General features: G+C 50.3%; 4 protein-coding genes across 8 annotated transcripts in view; 2 read left to right on the forward strand and 2 right to left on the reverse strand.

Moving 5' to 3' along the window:
* Window positions 1-521: 521 nt before the first annotated feature.
* LOC114432013 (coagulation factor X-like) lies at window positions 522-3,329 on the forward strand. The gene is made up of 9 exons (XM_028399763.1): window positions 522-673; window positions 1,131-1,291; window positions 1,418-1,442; window positions 1,526-1,639; window positions 1,781-1,912; window positions 1,988-2,256; window positions 2,327-2,444; window positions 2,540-2,727; window positions 2,809-3,329. Exons 1-9 carry the CDS (start codon window positions 613-615, stop codon window positions 3,229-3,231), a joined length of 1,491 nt encoding a protein of 496 aa, XP_028255564.1. The 5' UTR covers window positions 522-612; the 3' UTR covers window positions 3,232-3,329.
* A 176-nt stretch (window positions 3,330-3,505) lies between these two features.
* LOC114432007 (coagulation factor X-like) lies at window positions 3,506-5,858 on the forward strand. Of its 2 annotated transcripts, none has more exons than XM_028399753.1 (8): window positions 3,506-3,666; window positions 3,753-3,916; window positions 3,988-4,012; window positions 4,126-4,353; window positions 4,421-4,552; window positions 4,622-4,692; window positions 4,769-4,907; window positions 4,981-5,858. In XM_028399753.1, exons 1-8 carry the CDS (start codon window positions 3,582-3,584, stop codon window positions 5,727-5,729), a joined length of 1,593 nt encoding a protein of 530 aa, XP_028255554.1. In that variant the 5' UTR covers window positions 3,506-3,581; the 3' UTR covers window positions 5,730-5,858. The 2 variants fall into 2 exon arrangements, with proteins under 2 accessions (XP_028255554.1, XP_028255555.1); XM_028399754.1 differs by having other exon boundaries at window positions 4,126-4,284.
* Window positions 5,859-5,933: 75 nt separating this feature from the next.
* pcid2 (PCI domain containing 2) lies at window positions 5,934-10,513 on the reverse strand. Its single transcript, XM_028399787.1, has 15 exons — window positions 10,414-10,513; window positions 9,210-9,264; window positions 9,023-9,112; window positions 8,867-8,940; window positions 8,726-8,791; window positions 8,602-8,643; window positions 8,467-8,521; window positions 7,682-7,785; window positions 7,529-7,604; window positions 7,317-7,458; window positions 6,792-6,892; window positions 6,636-6,709; window positions 6,432-6,557; window positions 6,223-6,346; window positions 5,934-6,134 (listed from the first exon to the last, which is right to left on the reverse strand). The coding sequence occupies exons 2-15, from the start codon at window positions 9,243-9,245 to the stop codon at window positions 6,045-6,047; spliced, it is 1,200 nt and encodes a 399-aa protein (XP_028255588.1). The 5' UTR covers window positions 9,246-9,264; window positions 10,414-10,513; the 3' UTR covers window positions 5,934-6,044.
* A 106-nt stretch (window positions 10,514-10,619) lies between these two features.
* Window positions 10,620-19,555, reverse strand: part of LOC114432026 (T-box transcription factor TBX19-like) — a 9,763-nt gene continuing 827 nt past the window's right edge. The window contains exons 2-10 of one of the 4 annotated variants that reach the window (XM_028399779.1): window positions 18,271-18,482; window positions 16,801-17,060; window positions 15,378-15,654; window positions 14,297-14,431; window positions 13,894-13,955; window positions 11,967-12,025; window positions 11,712-11,870; window positions 11,447-11,603; window positions 10,620-11,352 (exon numbers count right to left, since the gene is read on the reverse strand). In XM_028399779.1, coding sequence (XP_028255580.1) covers window positions 11,187-11,352; window positions 11,447-11,603; window positions 11,712-11,870; window positions 11,967-12,025; window positions 13,894-13,955; window positions 14,297-14,431; window positions 15,378-15,654; window positions 16,801-17,060 — 1,275 coding nt within the window. In that variant the 5' untranslated portion in view covers window positions 18,271-18,482 and the 3' untranslated portion in view covers window positions 10,620-11,186. Of the gene's footprint in view, window positions 11,353-11,446; window positions 11,604-11,711; window positions 11,871-11,966; window positions 12,026-13,893; window positions 13,956-14,296; window positions 14,432-15,377; window positions 15,655-16,800; window positions 17,611-18,270; window positions 19,019-19,555 lie in introns of those variants that run through there. The other 3 variants (XM_028399780.1, XM_028399778.1, XM_028399781.1) reach the window with 3 other exon arrangements.

Below are 19,555 nucleotides of genomic sequence, written 5' to 3' on the forward strand. Positions count from 1 at the left end.
ACACAGATTTGTCATTTGACCTCTATCCAGTCTGTAGTCAGAGTAAATACTCATCAGGTCGGACTGTGAACCTGCCGCTCGGCCCCATGGGAGGATGGAGCTGATTGGCTGCAGTTCAAACATGTCGGCTTGTTTGGCAGCAGCTCTCTGAGTCAGAGTCTCTGCCCCACCGGCCGGCCTCCACCACACCACAGCATGTGAACCGGTCTGAACCGGTTTCAGCACCATGTTTGTTTATCTGCAGAGACCGTGGCGCTGCCTTTTACAAACACCCTGAGGGGGGCAGCACAGCCACCACATCTACTCCAGATAACAGCCTTTAGCATCAGTGCTAACACTTTTTGTCGCTCTGAAAACTACATTACCCATGACGCTCAGTACAGGTGGAGACTCAGGATCTCCCCTGAAAATACGATCTCTGACCTCCAGCAATGCATTCTGGGAGTGGCAGTTCTGTCCTCCAGCTTGAAGCCCAGAGAAGCCCCGCCCACCCAGACAGCCCCTCTGCCTCTCTCTCTCCCTGCAGGGCACTGGCCTCTCCACCTCCCCTCCTCCCTCCACAGTCAGACTTTCACTCACCACACTGAGGTTCCTCCAGCAGAGCTCACGGCCATGTTCTGGTGTCTCCGTCTGTCGCTGGGCCTCCTCCTGCTCCACCTGGGCGCCGCTCAGGGTACGTTCTCTACCACCTCTTCTGTGATGATTGACAGCTCGCTCGTTCATTCAGATTGGGCAAAGTTTCAACATTCTGATAATAAGAGGCTAAGATTAGCAAAAAATGCAGGTGATGTTGTTGTTGTTACAAACTCTGATCAGTCACGTGATCAATTTGTTTACATGTAAACAAAGTGTGGTCGCTGGTGCCCACACAGCAGGGGGCGTTGCAGCACAGACAGAGGGTAAAACCACTTCCTGTTAGCTTTACTAGCTAATGTCTTAATTTAAACAAGTCATGCAGCTATATTTGTTGGAGCTAATGCTAATGCCCTCACAAAAACCTTAGCTAGCATGCTAACAATGATAATAAGGGCTGATGGGCCACATGTTTTTTGATAGCACAGTGCTAACAGCTAAAATGCCACAGGGTAACTCTGGAAACTTGTTAGTGATGACAGTTTTCCACACTTCAGTTTTCTTGGACGGACAGACGGCAGGTCAGGTCCTGACTCGGCACAGACGAGCTAACAGCTTTTTTGAGGAGATGAAACAAGGCAACCTTGAGAGGGAGTGTGTGGAGGAGCGCTGCAGCTGGGAGGAGGCGCGAGAGATCTTCGAAAATGAAGCCAAAACAGTATTTGACTTTTTTGATTTGATGTGAACGTCCTAGTCTTTACGTAGCCTAGCTTGAGCTAAGTGGATTTCAGTTAACCTTGACACTGTTGTGAACCCTTTAATTCTCAGTTTTTGTGTTTTTTAGAATGAATTTTGGGCCAAGTACGTCGGTAAGAACTCTGATACTCTGTAATGAGACTTGTGCCCCTGAACATTACAGCGCTGGTCTGGACCAGGTCTGCTTGTCTTGCAGATGGTGACGCGTGTGAATCGAGGCCCTGCGCTCACAACGGACAGTGCAAAGACGGGATTGGCAGCTACACTTGCTACTGCCAGGAGGGGTACCAGGGCTTCAACTGTGAAATTGGTACAGAACTCAAACCCCTTCAGTGGACTCTCATGAGCCAGATAGCAGGTTCAGGTGGAGGCTGGAGGTGGTGACAGGCGTTGCTCGCTCTCAGTCTGTTTTCATTCCTGCTTAAACAGCTGCTGCTCTTTGTCTCTGCAGTTATCCCAGAACTCTGCGAGAACAAAAATGGAGGCTGCGAACACTTCTGTAACGTGGTCCGAGGAAGCATCCAGTGCTCCTGCGCTGATGGATACTTCCTGGCTTCAGACGACAAAAGCTGCAACTCCAACCGTAAGCATGGACCATTTAGATTCTGGTGGTGTTCCAGTGCACAAACCCTGACCTGCAAACTCCGTCCTTCAACAGAGACCTTTAAATGTGGCGCCATCGCCACAGAAAAGGTCCGGACAGTTTTCAGGTATGAGAGGAACATGACTGAAGGGTCCGACGCCAACTCCACTGAGCGGAGCGCCAATGCCAGCGTCGCCAACGCCAGCATCGCCAACACCGTCCGTCTGCCTGCTAACAGCAGCCAGCAGCGGATGATCTCTGAATCCTGGATCCACTCTGAAATGGCGACCATGACTCGCATCGTGGGCGGAGAGGACTGTCCTCCAGGAGAGTGTCCGTGGCAGGTGGAGACACTTGGTCTTTTTATGGAAATGCTTCCTGGTGTCCATTATGACCTCCTGCTCCTGTTTTCAGGCCCTGCTCATGAACGAAGACGACCAAGGCTTCTGCGGCGGCACCATCCTCAATGAGTACATCATCCTGACTGCCGCCCACTGCATGAACCAGACACGTTACTTCTATGTCAGGCTGGGTAGGCTGGACCTCCCACAAAGAGCATCCGTCTTTTAAGGTGTTTAGTCACTCTGTAGTTTGGACATGAATAAATCTACGAACTGTTTATTTCAGGCGAGTTTGACACTTTGGTGGATCACGGTAACGAAGCCACCCATCGCGTGGAGACCATCATCACCCACAACAAGTACCGCCCGGACACCTACCACAACGACATCGCACTCATCAAACTGGCCATGCCCATCAAGTTCAGCAGGTTCATCCTGCCGGCGTGCATCCCCGAGCCGGACTTTGCTGAGAAGGTGAACCTGGTCCGCTGGTCTGCACAATGACCCGTCAGAATCAGTCTCATGTTAGTTACCCTCTTTTTAACCTCCCTGCAGGTCCTGATGCGGCAGCCAGACGGCATGGTCAGCGGTTTTGGGCGTCTTGGTGAGGGCCGGGTGGCGTCCACCATCTTGCAGCGCCTCACCGTTCCCTACGTCGATCGCCACACCTGCATCGAGTCCACACAGCTGCGCATCTCTGCCCGCATGTTTTGTGCCGGCTACGATGCAATAGCCAAGGACGCCTGCCAGGGCGACAGCGGCGGCCCGCATGTGACGCGCTACCGCGACACGTACTTCATCACCGGCATCGTGAGCTGGGGTGAAGGCTGCGCACGTAAAGGCAAATACGGCGTCTACACCCAGGTGTCCAAGTACATCCGGTGGCTCCACGAAGGCATCGACAAGCTGATGCCCAAAGACAAGAGGGGCAGCAGGCCGAAGAGGCAGCACAGCGACATCCAGAGGCTGTATCTGTGAAACACTCTTCCTCCTCCTCGTCACGTCTCCATGGGAACACTTTAGAAAAACATTTTGTGTTTTGATCTGAATTTGAAGCAAATAAACAGAAACAAGAATGTTTGAGTCTGATTCTTTAAACTCGGACAGAAGCATCAGATTTAATCTGACTGCTCGGAACCTCTTAAATTATTAATCTGAGTGTTTACCAGGAATAAACAGAGGCAGTGTCAGAGGTCCAGCTGCTGCTGGGTTTGTACACAGACCAGAGTCCACTGCAGGAACACTGTGTTTGAACACACAGCGTCAGTCTGAGTCACCGGTGTGTGTGTGTCTCTGTGTGTGTGTGTGGAAGCAGCTCAGTCAGTGTCATGGCGCTCGGCATCATGTTAGCGTCTCTCCTCTCACTCTACCTTCTTCTGGAATGTTCCCTTCAGGTGTTCGGCCACGATGGAGGTAGGAACACGAAGTCTGCCCTCAGAACCAACCAATCAGAATATTGATGATCAGATGTATCATCTGTGAGCTGCCTGTGTTTGCAGTGTTCCGGGGTGCCCCGCAGGCTCACCGCGTCTTTCTGCGGCCCAAACGGGCCAACCAGTTCCTGCTGGAGGAGATCCTGCAGGGGAACCTGGAGCGCGAGTGCTACGAGGAGCTGTGCAGCTATGAGGAGGCGCGGGAGTACTTCGAAGATACCCCCAAGACGGTAAAACCACCAAACACCAGAGACACAAGAGCAATCCACAGGTCTGACTCTAACAGTCTGTTTGTGTGCAGGTTGCCTTCTGGACCATTTACTACGGTGAGTTCATGGTCAGAGGACAATCATTACATCAGTCATGTTTTGAGAGTTTTTAAAGTGAGAGTACTTTTAGTGCAGTGTCCCTTTAATTTGAACCCGCTGCTGAGTTTCAGACGGGGACCAGTGTGAGCCGAACCCCTGCCTCCATGGAGGGAACTGCACCGACAGGGTGGGCGGGTTCTCCTGCTCCTGCAGAGCCCCCCATTACGGCGCCGCCTGTGAGCTGAAGAGGCCAGGTCAGCCATCCAGCGCGCCGCAGACAACCAGAGCAGGTTTGACCACACCCACAGCCATGGTGGCTCCACCTCTGTGGAATGGTGGGCTCTATAAGAGCAGACATGGTGCGTTCAGGGACCCCCACACAGAATCAGGAACAGTTTGCAGATCTGACACACTTTACCCTTTCAGACATCTCCGAGTGTCCCACTGAGGGTCCGACCGCCTGCCACCAGCTCTGCACGGCGGCCTATGGCTCCTTTAAGTGCACCTGCATGTCGGGCTTCAGACTGCATGGTGATGGGCGGAGCTGCCAGCCTGAAGGTAGGAGACCCCCCCTCAAAAGTCCTTTATCAAGCAGATCACATGGTTAAATATGACCTCCGTCCTCAGCGGAGTTTCCGTGTGGAACACTTCCTGAAGCGACCATTTCAAACCATCGTCATGGAAACTGTCCCTGGCAGGTAAGATCTGCCCGGCCAATCACAGCACAGCAGCAGCTCCACTGTAAACCTCTCTGATTTGTTGCTTTGTGCCCAGGTGACCCTGCTGAACAGCAGAGGGGCGGAGCTGTGTGGAGGTGTGGTGCTGGGCCAGCGTTCCATCCTGACCGCCGCTCACTGCCTGTTCCTGGACTCAGAGCCGGACCCTCAGCCCTCCAACTTCTTTGTGCTCACTGGTACTGAGCTCTGACACTGCAGGCTTCTTCACCTTCACAATAAAAGCCCACTCACTTATTTTTCATCTCCTAGGCAACACAAAGACACTCTTCAAGGTCCAAGCTCTGTACCTCCACAGCCGCTTCCGTAAAGGTCACCATGACGACGACGTCGTCCTCCTCGAACTGGCCGAGCCACTGACGTTTGGCCCCGCCCTCATCCACCTCTGCCTGCCGACCAAGGACTTCAGCGAAAACATCCTGATGCAGTCTGGAAGAGCCGGCGTCACCAACAGGCGGGGCCGGGGTCAAAGCCAGAACCTGGTCTACATGATGCTGGACGACTGCCGCCAGCAGCTGAATGTGTCATACCCACTGAGCAACAAAATGTTCTGCATGAGGAGGCAGACTGAACATGTAGCGAGCCACAACAGAACCTCCAGGGGGCAGAGGGGTCCGCCCGGAACCCACAGGAGGAGTCTGCAACATGGAGTCCAAAGGAATCCAAAAGAACCTAGTGGGAACCAAACCGGACACCAGAGAACACTTCCTGTACAGAGCGTGAACGAGACGGCAAGCAACGGGTCGAACCCTGGCAGCGGGGCGAGGTCGGAAACCAGCAGCAGGTCATGTGACGGCCTGTTGCCAGGGTCACCCGTTGCCACGGTGGAGCGAGGGACGGCGTACCTGACCGGGCTCATGATCTCGTCTGCTGACTGTGACGGCGGCGGCGGTCTGGTGTTCATCAAACTGTCTCGGTACTTAAGCTGGATCAGACCAAGGCTGGAGGCGGCCGAGAATCACATGACCCCCCAATTCACCCAGTTCCCCGAGAGCCGCTGACCCGTCATCGTTAACGGCCCCCTTTGAACTTTAACCAATCAGATTCTAGCTTTATTAACACAATTTCAATGCTCGTCAGATTTATTTAATATTTGTCATATGTGAGAATAAAGAGAATTCTGCCAACAATTCTTACTAAAGACTCCAATACCCACAATGCACTGCCCACAGGCTCCGACTGAACACACAACCAGACCCACATGCTGCAAAACAACAGCTGTTTTATTCAAAAACCTTTTACAGTACAAAATAATCATGATTTGAATGGGGAGCGCTCCTGCCAGTCAGCCCAGGAGGGATTGTGGGTAACGTAGTCTAGGAGACAGAGGACAGAGGAGGGAATGGGTTCTGCTTACTGACCACAAGCTTCTGGTGCTGGTGGGAGATGTAGCCTTTGATGTGACCCTGAAACACGAAGAAGGCGCGCATGTCAGTGTGTGTGTGTGAGAGTGTGAGTGTGTGTGTGTGTGTGTGTGTGTGTGTGCAGGCTCACCATGTAGATGAGGTTGGCGAGGAAGCACTGCACCTCGTCGATGTCCACGTCCTCCACCTTCATCATCCTCAGAGCCACCAGGAAGGCGTCCAGTGGCAGCTGGTGAGTCCTCAGCAGCAGGTACCTGCAGCCACAGGCGGCGGTCAGCGGCACATGGCGCACATGCAGGTGTGTGTCTGTGTGTGTCTGTGTGTGTGTGCGTCACTCACACTTTCTTAAAGAGGTTCCTGTAGGTGATGATCTTCAGCTTCTCGAGGATGAGGAAGATCCCACAGCGGATGAAGAAGGTCTCGTGTTTGGACAGGGCCTCATTCAGCAGCAGCAGGTTCCCCTCGCTGACACACACACACACACACACCTCTGTGAGATCAGTGACATCACTTCCTGCCCCAGTGCTCCACCCCTCTGCTTACCTCACAGCTTTGGTGACATCAGCAAACTGCATCAGGTCGTACTTCTTGAGGAGCTGATGTGTCGGCATGTGACCCTGAAACACACACAGAGCTCCCATCATGCATCACAGAAAGAGTGGGCGTGGCCTGGGAGAGGAGGCGGGCGGAGCCTCTCACCAGCAGCATCTTGACCGGCAGCAGGTAGATGAGGATCATCCGCTTGTTCTTCTGACTGGAGCGATGGCAGTGATGGAAGGCGTAGGACAGGTACTCCTCCGCTGCAGACAGACACACACACTGCTGCAGTGACACACACAGAAACAGAGACACACACAGACACACAAAGACAGACACAGTGCTGCAGTGACACAGACACAGAGACACACACGCAGACACACACAGTGCTGCAGTGACACACACACAGACACACACAGTGCTGCAGTGACACAGAGACACAAACACACTGAGACACACAAAGACAGACACACACAGTGCTGCAGTAACACACAGACACAGAGACACAGACACACAAAGGCACACACAGACACACAAAGACAGACACAGTGCTGCAGTGACACAGAGCACACATGCACAAAGACACAGAGACACACAAACACACACGCAGACACACACTCAAAGACACAGGGACTCAAAGACACACACAGACACACAGACACACACACAGCGTCTCAGCAGGGCTACCTGGCTTGAAGTCGCTGTCGAACATGGCCTTTCGGCCCACATAGTACTTGTACGTGACCTTCTGAGCTGGGCTGTAGTCGTTCTTGAGGTTGGAGCTGTCGATGGCTCTGATCAGAGGTTTACACAGGTGCAGCTTATTGATCTGTGGACGCACAGAGCTGTAATCAATAAGTGATTCCTCACACTGATCAATACTCTTCAGCAGTTCTGACCTTGAAGTAGATCTTGAACAGCTGGTTGCTCAGAAACATCATCCCCCACTTCTTGGAGTCCTCGATCCCTGCACGGCTGAAACATTCAACCCATCAATATATTTATGTATTGATCCAATGGAAGATTATTGATCGGTGATTACAGATACTGACTTGTCACTGGCACACACTCTGAAGCAGCTCATCAGCTGATCGGCTGCCTTCTCCAGCATCTCACCTGGCTGACCCTTACCCTTCTTCTGCTGCTGCTGCTCCGCCTGCACACACACACACACAGACACACACACACACAGGCACACACAGACACACACACAGACACACAGACACACACACACACACACACAGACACACACAGACACACACACAGACACACAGACACACACACAGGCACACACACACACACAGACACACACAGACACACACACAGACACACACACAGGCACCCAGACACACACAGACACAGGCACACACACACACACAGACACACACACAGACACACACAGGCACCCGGACACACACACAGACACAGACACACACACAGGCACACACACACAGACACACACGCACACACACACACACACACACACACACACACACACACACACAGACACACACAGACACACACAGACACACACACACAGACACACACACACACACACACACAGACACACACAGACACACACACAGGCACGCACACAGACACACACACACACAGACACACACAGGCACCCAGACACACACACAGACACACACACACACACACACACAGACACACACAGGCACGCACACACACACAGACACACACACACAGGCACGCACACACACAGACACACACACACAGACACACACACACAGACACACACAGGCACACACACTCTTTACAGCGTGTTCTTTAACTCTTAAACGTACTGATGGGTGTAAGGGGAGGGCGGTCTCACATTGTTGGCAAATATCCGCAGGTCGAGCGTGATGGCGAACATGATGGGCAGCGCCCTGAAACAGATAGCAGGTCACTGATGGTGCTTTCAGGGGCGGCGTGTTCACACCAACTCCTTCAATGTAGCTGAACTCACCAGTTCTCCTCTTTGTGGGACTGGAAGGCCCTCAGAAAGGACGTGCCGAGTCAAGGATCGATCATTGATCACATGTTTATCAGTTATCATTGTGTTCACGCAGTGAGCTTTCTGTGAAGGATATTGAATGACGAGCGTCTGGAACTTGTAGGCTTCAACAAAGTCGTGATTGGCCACCGCATAGGTGCACCTGTGACACACACACACTCATGGTTACACACAGACACACACACTGAATGTTCCTTTTTCAATCCATAATAAGTACCTGAGATGAGCTGCAACCATCTCATCATACGGTGGCTCCAGAACCTGCTGACACTTCTCCTCTGGAGTGGCCAGCTGTAACACACACACACACACACACAGAGGTAAGGCTGAATCCCAGCCATGCTGAGAGAGCTCTGAGAGGATGGCGCCTGACCTGGAGACGGGGGTTGGCGACATGTGGGTGTTTGAAGGAGAGCAGCTCGGCACAGAAGGTGCCCTCGTGGTTGTCGATGGCCTCGTAAACCTGGGAGAGAAAAAAGACTTCAAACAAACCAAAACAAGGAAGCAGTCAGGGTGACGTCACGGTGGCGTCAGAGCGACATCAGAGCGGCGTCACTTACCTGCTGCAGGTACTGGTTGATGGTGATGTGAGCCATGGCTGCCTGCAGCTTTAAACTGAAACAAACACACACACACCCCTTAACATCAACCGTTACACTGCACATGTGCACACAACTAATCATTCTTTAAACGGAAGAAAAACACGTTTTAAAACGTATCATCTCTCAACAGCATCTAAACACAAAACCAATAACTCAAATAATTAAATGGTCACATGGAGTTTTTCCGCTTTGCCTTTAAACGTCTCTGAGTGAAGAACTTTTTTGATTTTTTATTTAACCTTATTTAACCAGGTAAAAACCCATTGAGATCCAGATCTCATTTGCAAGGGTGACCTGGCCAAGAGGTCAGCAGCACACGTCAAGAACAGTATAACAACATTTTAAAGTTCAAAACAGAGCAGTGAAAATAAGAGCAGCAGTAGAAAGATATCTTAAAAACACAGGCACTGATGAATGGATGCTTTTTGCCTAATGTGTAATAAAGAATTAAAAGTTTTAAATGAGATCAGCTCAGAGATTTTTAGATCAGTCTGGAGGGTGTTCCAGGCTGAAGGGGCAGAGTAGCTAAAGGCCCGCTTTCCTAGCTCAGTCCAGGGACCTGCAGGTGGAACCGTTGAACACTGAACACCACAGTGCGGGTCAGGTTCTTCGACTTCTCTTCTGCCTTCAACACCATCCAGCCGAGACTGTTGAGGACTAAGTTAGAGAAGATGCAGGAGGATGATCTTAGTCTGGTGGATTGAGGACTACCTGACAGGCCCACCACAGAGCTGTGTGACACCCTGACCAGCACCACTGGGGCTCCTCCAGGAGCTGTGCTGTCTCCCTTTCTATTCACCACCCACACAGCTGACTTCCAGCCGGTCTGAAGCATCACCACAGCTTCAGACTGCTCGGTTTCAGTAACTGTTTTTATGCTTCTATCTTCCCTTTGATCTGCTTTGTGTGTGTGTGCATGTTCTTTCTGTTGCTGCCATGTGTGTGTGTGTGTGTATGTGTGTGTGTGTGTGTATAGGAGTTTTAGTTTATTGTATTTATTATTTAAAATGCTGCTATTACGGGGATTAATAAAGTTAATGAACATCGCTAACAAGCTAACGAGTTAGCATGTTTAATAAGCTGCTGCTCAGTCGGCTTCTGAATGTAAACAGTAAACAAGCTATCGCGTAAACGTACGAACGATAAATAACGACGTACGAACCTTTAACGTGAAGATTTAAGCAGAAATTCATCCAGCTTCATTTCATTCATCCACCAAGAAGACGGACCGCTTTCTGTGACGCACACCACCACAACTTCCGGGTAACGCTGCGCTACAGCTTCCGGTTCTACTTCAGAATAAGGAGCGTATCAAAATAAAAGCCCTCAGCAAAAACACCCCATGTAAGCAAAGGAGGAGGAACAAACTGGATGTTTCAAAGCTTTATTGACACAGAACAGAGTTACAGTCTCATCCTGCAGCAGAGCAGAGAATGTTTATCTGAGGAGGATCATCAGAACAAAGATCACAGCAACAACACGTTAGCAACATGCAGCAGCTGCAACATGCAGAACGGGAAACAGGTTTTACCAGGGGCACCATAACTTCACACTTTATTAACAGCTTTTACAGGCTGGACACAAATAATCAAGCATTTATCAAGTCAGCTGTGTGCACCTAATTAGCCAAATTAGCCAAATTAGCCACCAGCTATTTGTCAGTAAATTAGTGTTAAACATTACCAATCAGTAACTTCATGTAACATTCACTATTTGTAGCTAGCTAGCTGCTAAAGCTTATTTTCTGCTAGTGCCTAAAATGGCCGCCACTGGGATAGTTAAGCCTCCAGAGGCTAACTTTAGCCACCAGTGCCTCTTTATGGCACCAATCAGTAAACAGCAGCAGCCAATCACAGCAGTGTAGTAAACAGACACAATACTCACAGCAGCCAATGAGACACACAAGCAGAGCTTACAAACAGCCAATCACAGTCCTCAGAAAGAGTGGGTGGAGCCAGAGGGCCACCCAGCACCGGGCACTCTGCTGTGACTGGGAGGCTGCATGAGGCTCTCGCTGCTGATTGGTCCGTGGAGGACTGTGCACGGTGAGTGGGAGGGGCTTAGCTCACTGCAGCCGACCGTCCACAGACAGGGATACTGGCTGGAAACACACACACACACACAGACACACACATCATTGTTCTCACTGAGCCTCATGAGGCTTTCAGCATCAATGGAACTGAGCAGGGCCTCACCTGGAGCTGTGAGGAGGAGGAGGAGGCTGTGAGGAAGGAGCGCTGCTGGTCAGAGAAAGGGCGGTGGTGGAGGAGGAAGAGGAGGAGGAGGAGGCAGGGCGAGGGGAGGAGCTGCTCCACCCATCTGACAACACCTGAACGCCTTCAGAGAGACACACTAAAACACACACACACAGAAACACACCGATTCAGCCGGCACATTTACAGTGTGTATATGTTATGCACGCACACACACACACACACACACACACACACACACAGCTACCTGAGGTGTGTGAGCGGTGCGGCAGGTAGGCGGTGGGGTAAGGTGTGTGTCTTCCTGGGTAACCGTGGTGTTTGTAACTGTGGTGATGATGGGACGTCAGCGGGAGGCTGCTGCTGTAAGGAAAAGCTCCGCCTCCTCCAGCGGAACACAGAGACCAACCTGACACACACACACAGACACACACACACCACTGTGAGTACATGATATAATTCTAGACTTAACACAACACATAAAACTAAATGATGTTAGACTCACAGGGCTGAATCCCAACACGGCTCTCTGACACCTCTGGTAAACCCCGCCCCCCTGGGTTCCTGAGGAGGACAAATCCAACGCTGTCATCACAGCTCTGTGTGTGTGTGTGTGTGTCACTTGACACCCTCTCTCCAAACAAGTGAGATGGTGGAGCTGTGAGCGGCTGATAATGGCTCTCTAATCAGACGCTAACGCTAACTTCCTCTGCTATCCTAGTGAGAAATGCTAAACGCTAAGTGTCAGCAGTTAGAGTGCGAGTCAGACATGAGTGATATCTGCTTTACACAACAACACAAAGACTCCTGGGTGGATGTTAGCATGACTCACTCTGACTTTGTGTTGGCTCGTGTTGTGTACATGGTCTCCTGTTGTGTACATGGTCTCGTGTTGTAGTGTACCTGGTCTCGTGTTGTGGTGTACATGGTCTTGTGTGGTGTACATAGTCTCGTGTTGTGTACCTGGTCTCCTGTTGTGTACATGGTCTCGTGTTGTGTACATGGTCTTGTGTTGTGTACATGGTCTCCTGTTGTGTACCTGGTCTCCTGTTGTGTACGTGGTCTCGTGTGGTGTACATGGTCTTGTGTTGTGTACATGGTCTCCTGTTGTGTACATGGTCTCGTGTTGTGTACATGGTCTTGTGTTGTGTACATGGTCTCCTGTTGTGTACGTGGTCTCCTGTTGTGTACATGGTCTCGTGTTGTGTACATCAGTGGTCCCCAACCACCGGGCCGGGGACCGGTACCGGTCCGTGGGTCATTTGGTACCGGGCCGCACAGAAAGACTGAGCAAAACATATATTATTCATTATCTGAGTCTGACAGCTGTTTCATTTATAAATCGATCAGATTCATCCGCCTGTGCCTTTAAGCACCTGCCCAGACGCTTGTCTCGGTCACGGCGCCCCAAAATTAAGCCCACAAGCAGCAAAAATGAATAAAAAACAAACGTCTTTGGAGAGCTTCTTCGGAAAGGGGAAAAGGCCTAACGAGGAGACAGAAGAAGAGGAGCCTACCCCTTCAAAGAAAAAGAAACCCGCATTTAAAAGACTATATCAGGAGTCCTATTTAAAATACGGATTTATTGCAACAGGTGATTCTCACACACCAAGTCCGCTCTGAGTGATGTGGCGACAGACTCGCAAATGAGGCAACGAAGCCTTCAAAACTGCGAGACCGAGCACCCTGCATTAAAAGACAAGCCATGGAAGAAAACATGAACAAGAACGACTGAAGCAATTAATGACGGCCAAAACAAAATTACGGAGTGGACTGGACATAAGAAACACACTTCGGGTGTCGTGTCTCCCATTATCCCTAGATGGGACCGCCTCATTGCTGAGAAAGCTCAAAGGCTCCCACTAATTAAGCATAGGAGTAAGTTGTCTCTTTATGCACTTTTTTTTCTGTGCCGGTCCGTGAAAGTATTGTTTTACATGATACCGGTCCGTGGTGCAAAAAAGGTTGGGGACCGCTGGTGTACATGGTCTCCTGTTGTGTACCTGGTCTCCTGTTGTGTACATGGTCTCGTGTTGTGTACATGGTCTCCTGTTGTGTACCTGGTCTCCTGTTGTGTACGTGGTCTCGTGTTGTGTACATGGTCTCCTGTTGTGTACCTGGTCTCCTGTTGTGTACGTGGTCTCGTGTGGTGTACATGGTCTCCTGTTGTGTACCTGGTCTCCTGTTGTGTACATGGTCTCGTGTTGTGTACATGGTCTCCTGTTGTGTACCTGGTCTCCTGTTGTGTACCTGGTCTCCTGTTGTGTACATGGTCTCGTGTTGTGTACATGGTCTCCTGTTGTGTACGTGGTCTCGTGTGGTGTACATGGTCTCCTGTTGTGTACCTGGTCTCCTGTTGTGTACGTGGTCTCGTGTGGTGTACATGGTCTTGTGTTGTGTACATGGTTTGTGTTGTGGTGGCGTGTCGTCACCTCTCCTTGGCGTCCAGGAAAGCTTTAGCGAACGGGTTGTATTTGATCTTCAGAGCTGTGATCTGAAAAAAACACAATGAACCTTCAAATCTGCAAGTTCACAATGTTCTGACGGTCCTTGAATGCATCACATGTGGAAATCTAAGTTTCAGATACTTCCTTAAAAAGTTCTGCCCTCCTCAGCAACAAGCAGGACGCCATGATGGAGTCACATGACCAACACTCAGAGTCTGATGTGTCCCCCTGACCGGTGTCTTCCTGTCGGGCATCCCCCTGACAGACCCCCTGACGGGCGTCCCCCTGACCAATGTCCCCCTGACCAGTGTCCCCCTGACCGGTGTCCCCCCTGACCGGCGTCCCCCTGACAGGCCCCCTGACGGGCGTCCCTGCAGTGAGCTCATACCTCTTCGTTCTGGTAGGCGGTGACGGCGATGAACTGCGTCTCTCTGAAGGAGACGTTGGAGACGAGGCGGTGGCGGGAGCCGACGCACACGATGTGCAGCTGAGGTTCGTACTTATGAAGAGAGTTCAGCATGATCTGAAAGAGACGGAGACAGCCGTCATGTCCTCTGTGTCCTCTGCCAGGCTAGTTAGCGTTTAGCATGACGGATGTGTGAGAAGGACAAACAGAAGCTCTGAAAGTTTGGATGGCTTTGAAAACAAAGAGTTGATGGAGAGCAGCCATCTTTGTCTTTTGGCAAACACTCTTCTATCCATCTGCCCCCCCCCTTCCCCCACACTAACGAGGCCCAATTAACCAATCCGAGTCCTCCGGGCGGACACACAAAAACAAACAGTTTTCTATTCAGATTGAGAGGCTGGCTCCAGATCTGACCTGTGTGTGTGTGCTGGCAGTGCCCACATTAGCTGGAGTGTGTGTGGGCCTTTTGAATATAGTTTACCTCTCTCTCTCTCTCGTCCATCTGAAGCATGATGGGTAAATTAATTTCCCGGTAAAAAACATAATTACCATAATGTACAAATAAGCTGAGCAATTATTTCATTATGGCCGCGCGCCGCATTACTCTGTGTCTGTGTGTGTGTGTGTGTCTGTGTGTGTGTGTGTGTGTGTCTGTGTGTGTGTCTGTGTGTGTGTGTCTGTGTGTGTGTGCGTGTGTGATGTTTGGATAATGGGGTAAATATAAACAACATTACTGCCAGGTTTCTAGTGCTGCACGTGTGTGTGTGTGTGTGTGTGTGTGTGTGTGTGTGTGTGTGTGTGTGTGTGTGTGAACAGCTCTCGACAGGAAGTGCATTAAACTGCTGCCGGCCAATTAAGAGCTGTTTATCCCGTTCCCGTGGTTACGAGGGGGCGAGCAGGTGAAGTGAGCGGAGAGAGGGACTGAAGTGGCTAATTAGAGGCGGTAGTCTCTCGCCCACTCCAGTGCAATATCAGGAGGGGAGAGAGAGAGAGAGAGGCTCTTGACATGAAGAACAGGATAATGGACAGGAGAAGAGGACGGAGACATCCATCCTGGACCCACCTGTCCTCCACCGTTCACCTTGTTGGTCAGTTTGACCTTGTTGAAGGTCACGGCGGCCTTCATCCAGTGGGCTCCGAAGTTGGGGGAGTCAGGGTGGATGTAGATGCCGCCGTGGCCCCGCCCCTCTCCGCGGCCCTCCGCCCGCCCGGCCGCCACCCACTCGCCGTTCACGAACTTCCAGCGGCAGCCGTCAGCAGGCACAAAGTCCAGCAGCAAGGAGTACATGGAGCTGGGGTCCAGGCCGGACACGCTCACCTTCAGCACCGGGAACATGCGACTGTGGGGACACGGACGCACAACAACACAACACACGGTCAGCAGAACAACAGTGTCAGTACAGCTGCTTTGGTACATCATGTAGAGTCTTATTAAGTGTGCCCTACAGGGACGTCCCCTGTGTCCCTCTTTCCATTCCCAGAGGTGGAAGGAGACGGAGAGGAGGACTGGTTCTACAGGGTTCTATCTGAGGTCCTCGAACACACCGCGTGACTTGAGGATGTTGATGAGCAGACTAACAGCAGGACTGAGTGTAGGTCTGTCCTCCTGGAGTCCATCAGGCCGTCCGTCCTCAGTCCGTCCATCCCTCAGTCCGTCCCCCAGTCCGTCCATCAGTCCGTCCCTCAGTCAGTCTGTCCATCAGGCCATCCGTCTCTCAGTCAGTCCGTCTCTCAGTCTGTCCCTCAGGCTGTCCATCAGTCTGTCCCTCAGTCCGTCCCTCAGTCTGTCTGTCCCTCAGTCCGTCCCTCAGTCAGTCTGTCCATCAGGCCATCCGTCTCTCAGTCAGTCCATCCCTCATTCTGTCCCTCAGTCCGTCCCTCAGTCCATCCCTCAGTCCGTCTCTCAGTCTGTCCCTCAGTCCGTCTCTCAGTCTGTCCCTCAGTCCGTCTCTCAGTCCGTCCCTCTGCTGCTGAGCATCACTCTGTGGAAACTTTCCCTCCTTCCACTGCTCCACTCACGCGGCGCTAACAGCAGCTGAAGTGGCGTCCTGCAGGTGTGAATGGAGTGTTTGCCCACCGCAGGGCGCGACTGGTCAGCGCAGCACAAACACACACACACAGCGGCGATGCCATCCTGACTAATGAATAACCCCGATTACCAGCAGCACTGATCACACACTGCATCACCGTCCCTACAGCCACCAGCCACAGTCTGTTCAAACAGTGAGCCGCCATCTTTACAGCTGCTTCAGGCGCTCCTGAGGACACTTTGACCTGTGTCCACCTCTGAGAGGTCCTCGGGAGACATGACAGACCCTACAACCTGTGAAGCTCTCCACAGACACACCGAGAGTCTCCAGGAGAACCTCTGTAACCAGCTCAGGGACAGCTCCTAAACCTGCTGCTCCTCAGACCTCCTTCAGCAGCACCGAGCCTCTGTCAGGACCTCTGCCCCCCCAGAGGCCGTCCATCAGACGGCTGCTTACCGCCCGTTCTTGGTGACGATCATCTCGTTGGTGATGTTCTGGAACTTCCTCCACAGCTCGGCGTCCTCCAGCGTCACCCTCAGCTCCCTCTCTGTGGGGTCGCCCTTCTCCCGGCCGGCCTGCAGCTCGCTCTCCACGGCGCTCAGGAGCCGCGACATGCAGCGCTCAGCCGAGCTGGGAGGGCACGCCGCGCCGCCGCCAGATGTCTGATCTGAAGACACCAGAGCAGTGTCCCCGTCCTGCAGCCCCTCCACCTTCATCTGCGTCCACACAGACAGCAGCAGCGTGTGAACACAGCTCCGCACAGACGAGCTGCAGCTCACAGTCCTGACTTTTGATTTCAGCACTCAGACTTTTGATTTTATTTCTAATCATCTTTCTTTCTCAGAATTTTGTCTGTAAACATTTTTCTGCTGAATTTTAACACTTGAAGCTCACAGAGCTGCTGTCAGAGGCGACCCGGCCTCACAGCGCCGGTCCATCCTGGTTCACATAGAGCTCACATTTGAAATTATTGGTATTATAAATATTATTATTAATATAATAATAATAAAACTATTATTATTATAATTATTATGATGATGATTCTGTATGTGGAGCGCTCACGTCTCCCCCAGCAGCCTGTTTAAACACGTTTGGACGCATCAGACATGGAAGCTTTTCATCCTCCGACTATCAGAAATCATCGGAAATAAACCAGGACGATATTGATATTACTAATACTATTAATCATTTTAATAATATTGATAATATTAATACTATTAATAATTTTAATAATATTGATATTACTAATACTATTAATAATTTTAATAATATTGATATTATTAATACTATTAATCATTTTAATAATATTGATAATATTAATACTATTAATAATTTTAATAATATTGATATTACTAATACTATTAATCATTTTAATAATATTGATAATATTAATACTATTAATAATTTTAATAATATTGATATTACTAATACTATTAATCATTTTAATAATATTGATAATATTAATACTATTAATAATTTTAATAATATTGATATTATTAATACTATGAATCATTTTAATAATATTGATAATATTAACTGCTTATTTGAGGTGAGGATTTAAATACAAACCTTCACAGATTTTTAATTTTGATAAATAATTAATGAACTGATGCTTTCTCTAAATGACTGAAAACAGAAAGAACAAAATCATGTTTGATGCATTTTAAATAATAAAATATACCATTTACCTCCACATTAAATCATAATAAAATAATAATAATCATTATTATTGTTACACTTGTAGCGACAGTCCTCTCTCAGCTCGATGTTTGGAAATTTCCTCATTCATCAGTAATGAGCCGAAAGCAAACTAAATAAATCTGCTTCAGTTTAAACACATATTTTAAACACATCTAAAGTTTGATTGACAGCAGGTTATTGATCAGCGGATGAATCAGATGAACAGTGAAGATAATCAGAACTTACCTGTGACACAGCGTCCTCACACTGATCAGCATGAATAATTAATGAAGCCGTGTGTGAAGCCGCTCAGCCTGCACTGAACAATCAGAGGCTTCAGTGCCTGAACCTCGCTCGCCCGCCCTCTCTCTCCACACCACACACACTCAAACTCTGCCTCGCTCTGCCACTCTCTCTCTCTCTCTCTCTCTTTTTCTTGCCTCGCTCGGCCGCTGCTGCTGACCTGCAACATACAGACACTGAAGAGATGGAGAGCAGCGGACTGCTCCTTTAAAGAGTCAGAACTTCGGCCTGCGGTCAGTCACATGATCAGGGTTAGGCCCCGCCTCCGAGCGCCAGCGTTAGTCAGCTTTCCTCGTGCACACGCCTTTGTGCTGCTGTGTGTGTGTGTGTGTGTGTGTGAGATAGCTGTGTCTGTAAACAAACGAGTAAACAACCAAACTCAAAACGTCAGTCCTGTGTGGACCAATCAGCTCGCAGCTGGACGCCTAAATGTCACCTGACAGGTAAGAACAATGGAGGATAGGTCAGAGGAACATCTGGAACGACACTCGATATCTGAGTGTGTGTGTTTTAATCAGACAGGAGATTACAGGCTTTACAGACTGAACAGGCATGAAGACGGGCAGGCCGTAAACACAGAGAGACACAGAGACAGACACACACAGAGACACACACAGAGACAGAGAGAGAGAGACAGAGACACACAGAGACACACAGAGACACACACAGAGACACAGAGAGAGAGACAGAGACAGAGAGAGACACAGAGAGAGAGACAGAGACACACACAGAGACAGAGAGAGAGAGACAGAGACACACAGAGACACACAGAGACACACACAGAGACACAGAGAGAGAGAGACACACAGAGACACACACAGAGACAGAGAGACACACAGAGAGACACACACAGTGACACACACAGAGACACAGAGAGAGAGACAGAGACACACAGAGACACACACAGAGACACACACAGAGACACACACAGAGACACAGAGAGAGAGACAGAGACACACAGAGACACACACAGAGACACAGAGAGAGAGACAGAGACACACACAGAGACACAGAGAGAGAGACACACACAGAGACACACACAGAGACAGAGAGACACACACAGTGACACACAGAGAGACACAGAGAGAGAGAGAGACACACACAGAGACACACAGAGAGACACACAGAGGGAGACACGCAGAGGGAGACACACACACACAGAGACACAGAGAGACACACACAGTGACACACAGAGAGACACACAGAGAGAGAGAGACGCACACAGAGA

Source organism: Parambassis ranga, chromosome 2 (assembly GCF_900634625.1).
Source record: "Parambassis ranga chromosome 2, fParRan2.1, whole genome shotgun sequence".
Lineage (NCBI taxonomy): Eukaryota > Metazoa > Chordata > Actinopteri > Ambassidae > Parambassis > Parambassis ranga.

Bases quoted from the DNA above. Each gene is read 5' to 3' on its own strand.
- LOC114432013 (XM_028399763.1), top strand. From the start codon at position 613: ATGTTCTGGTGTCTCCGTCTGTCGCTGGGCCTCCTCCTGCTCCACCTG. The intron at 674-1,130 runs GTACGTTCTCTA...TCCACACTTCAG, and splicing joins CCACCTGGGCGCCGCTCAGG to TTTTCTTGGACGGACAGACG. The intron at 2,257-2,326 runs GTGGAGACACTT...TCCTGTTTTCAG, and splicing joins CAGGAGAGTGTCCGTGGCAG to GCCCTGCTCATGAACGAAGA.
- LOC114432007 (XM_028399753.1), top strand. From the start codon at position 3,582: ATGGCGCTCGGCATCATGTTAGCGTCTCTCCTCTCACTCTACCTTCTT. The intron at 3,917-3,987 runs GTAAAACCACCA...GTTTGTGTGCAG, and splicing joins TCGAAGATACCCCCAAGACG to GTTGCCTTCTGGACCATTTA. The intron at 4,013-4,125 runs GTGAGTTCATGG...GCTGAGTTTCAG, and splicing joins CTTCTGGACCATTTACTACG to ACGGGGACCAGTGTGAGCCG.
- pcid2 (XM_028399787.1), bottom strand. From the start codon at position 9,245: ATGGCTCACATCACCATCAACCAGTACCTGCAGCAG. The intron at 7,605-7,681 runs GTCAGTATCTGT...TGAATGTTTCAG, and splicing joins AGAGTGTGTGCCAGTGACAA to CCGTGCAGGGATCGAGGACT. The intron at 6,710-6,791 runs GTGAGAGGCTCC...TGTGTGTTTCAG, and splicing joins TGCCGGTCAAGATGCTGCTG to GGTCACATGCCGACACATCA.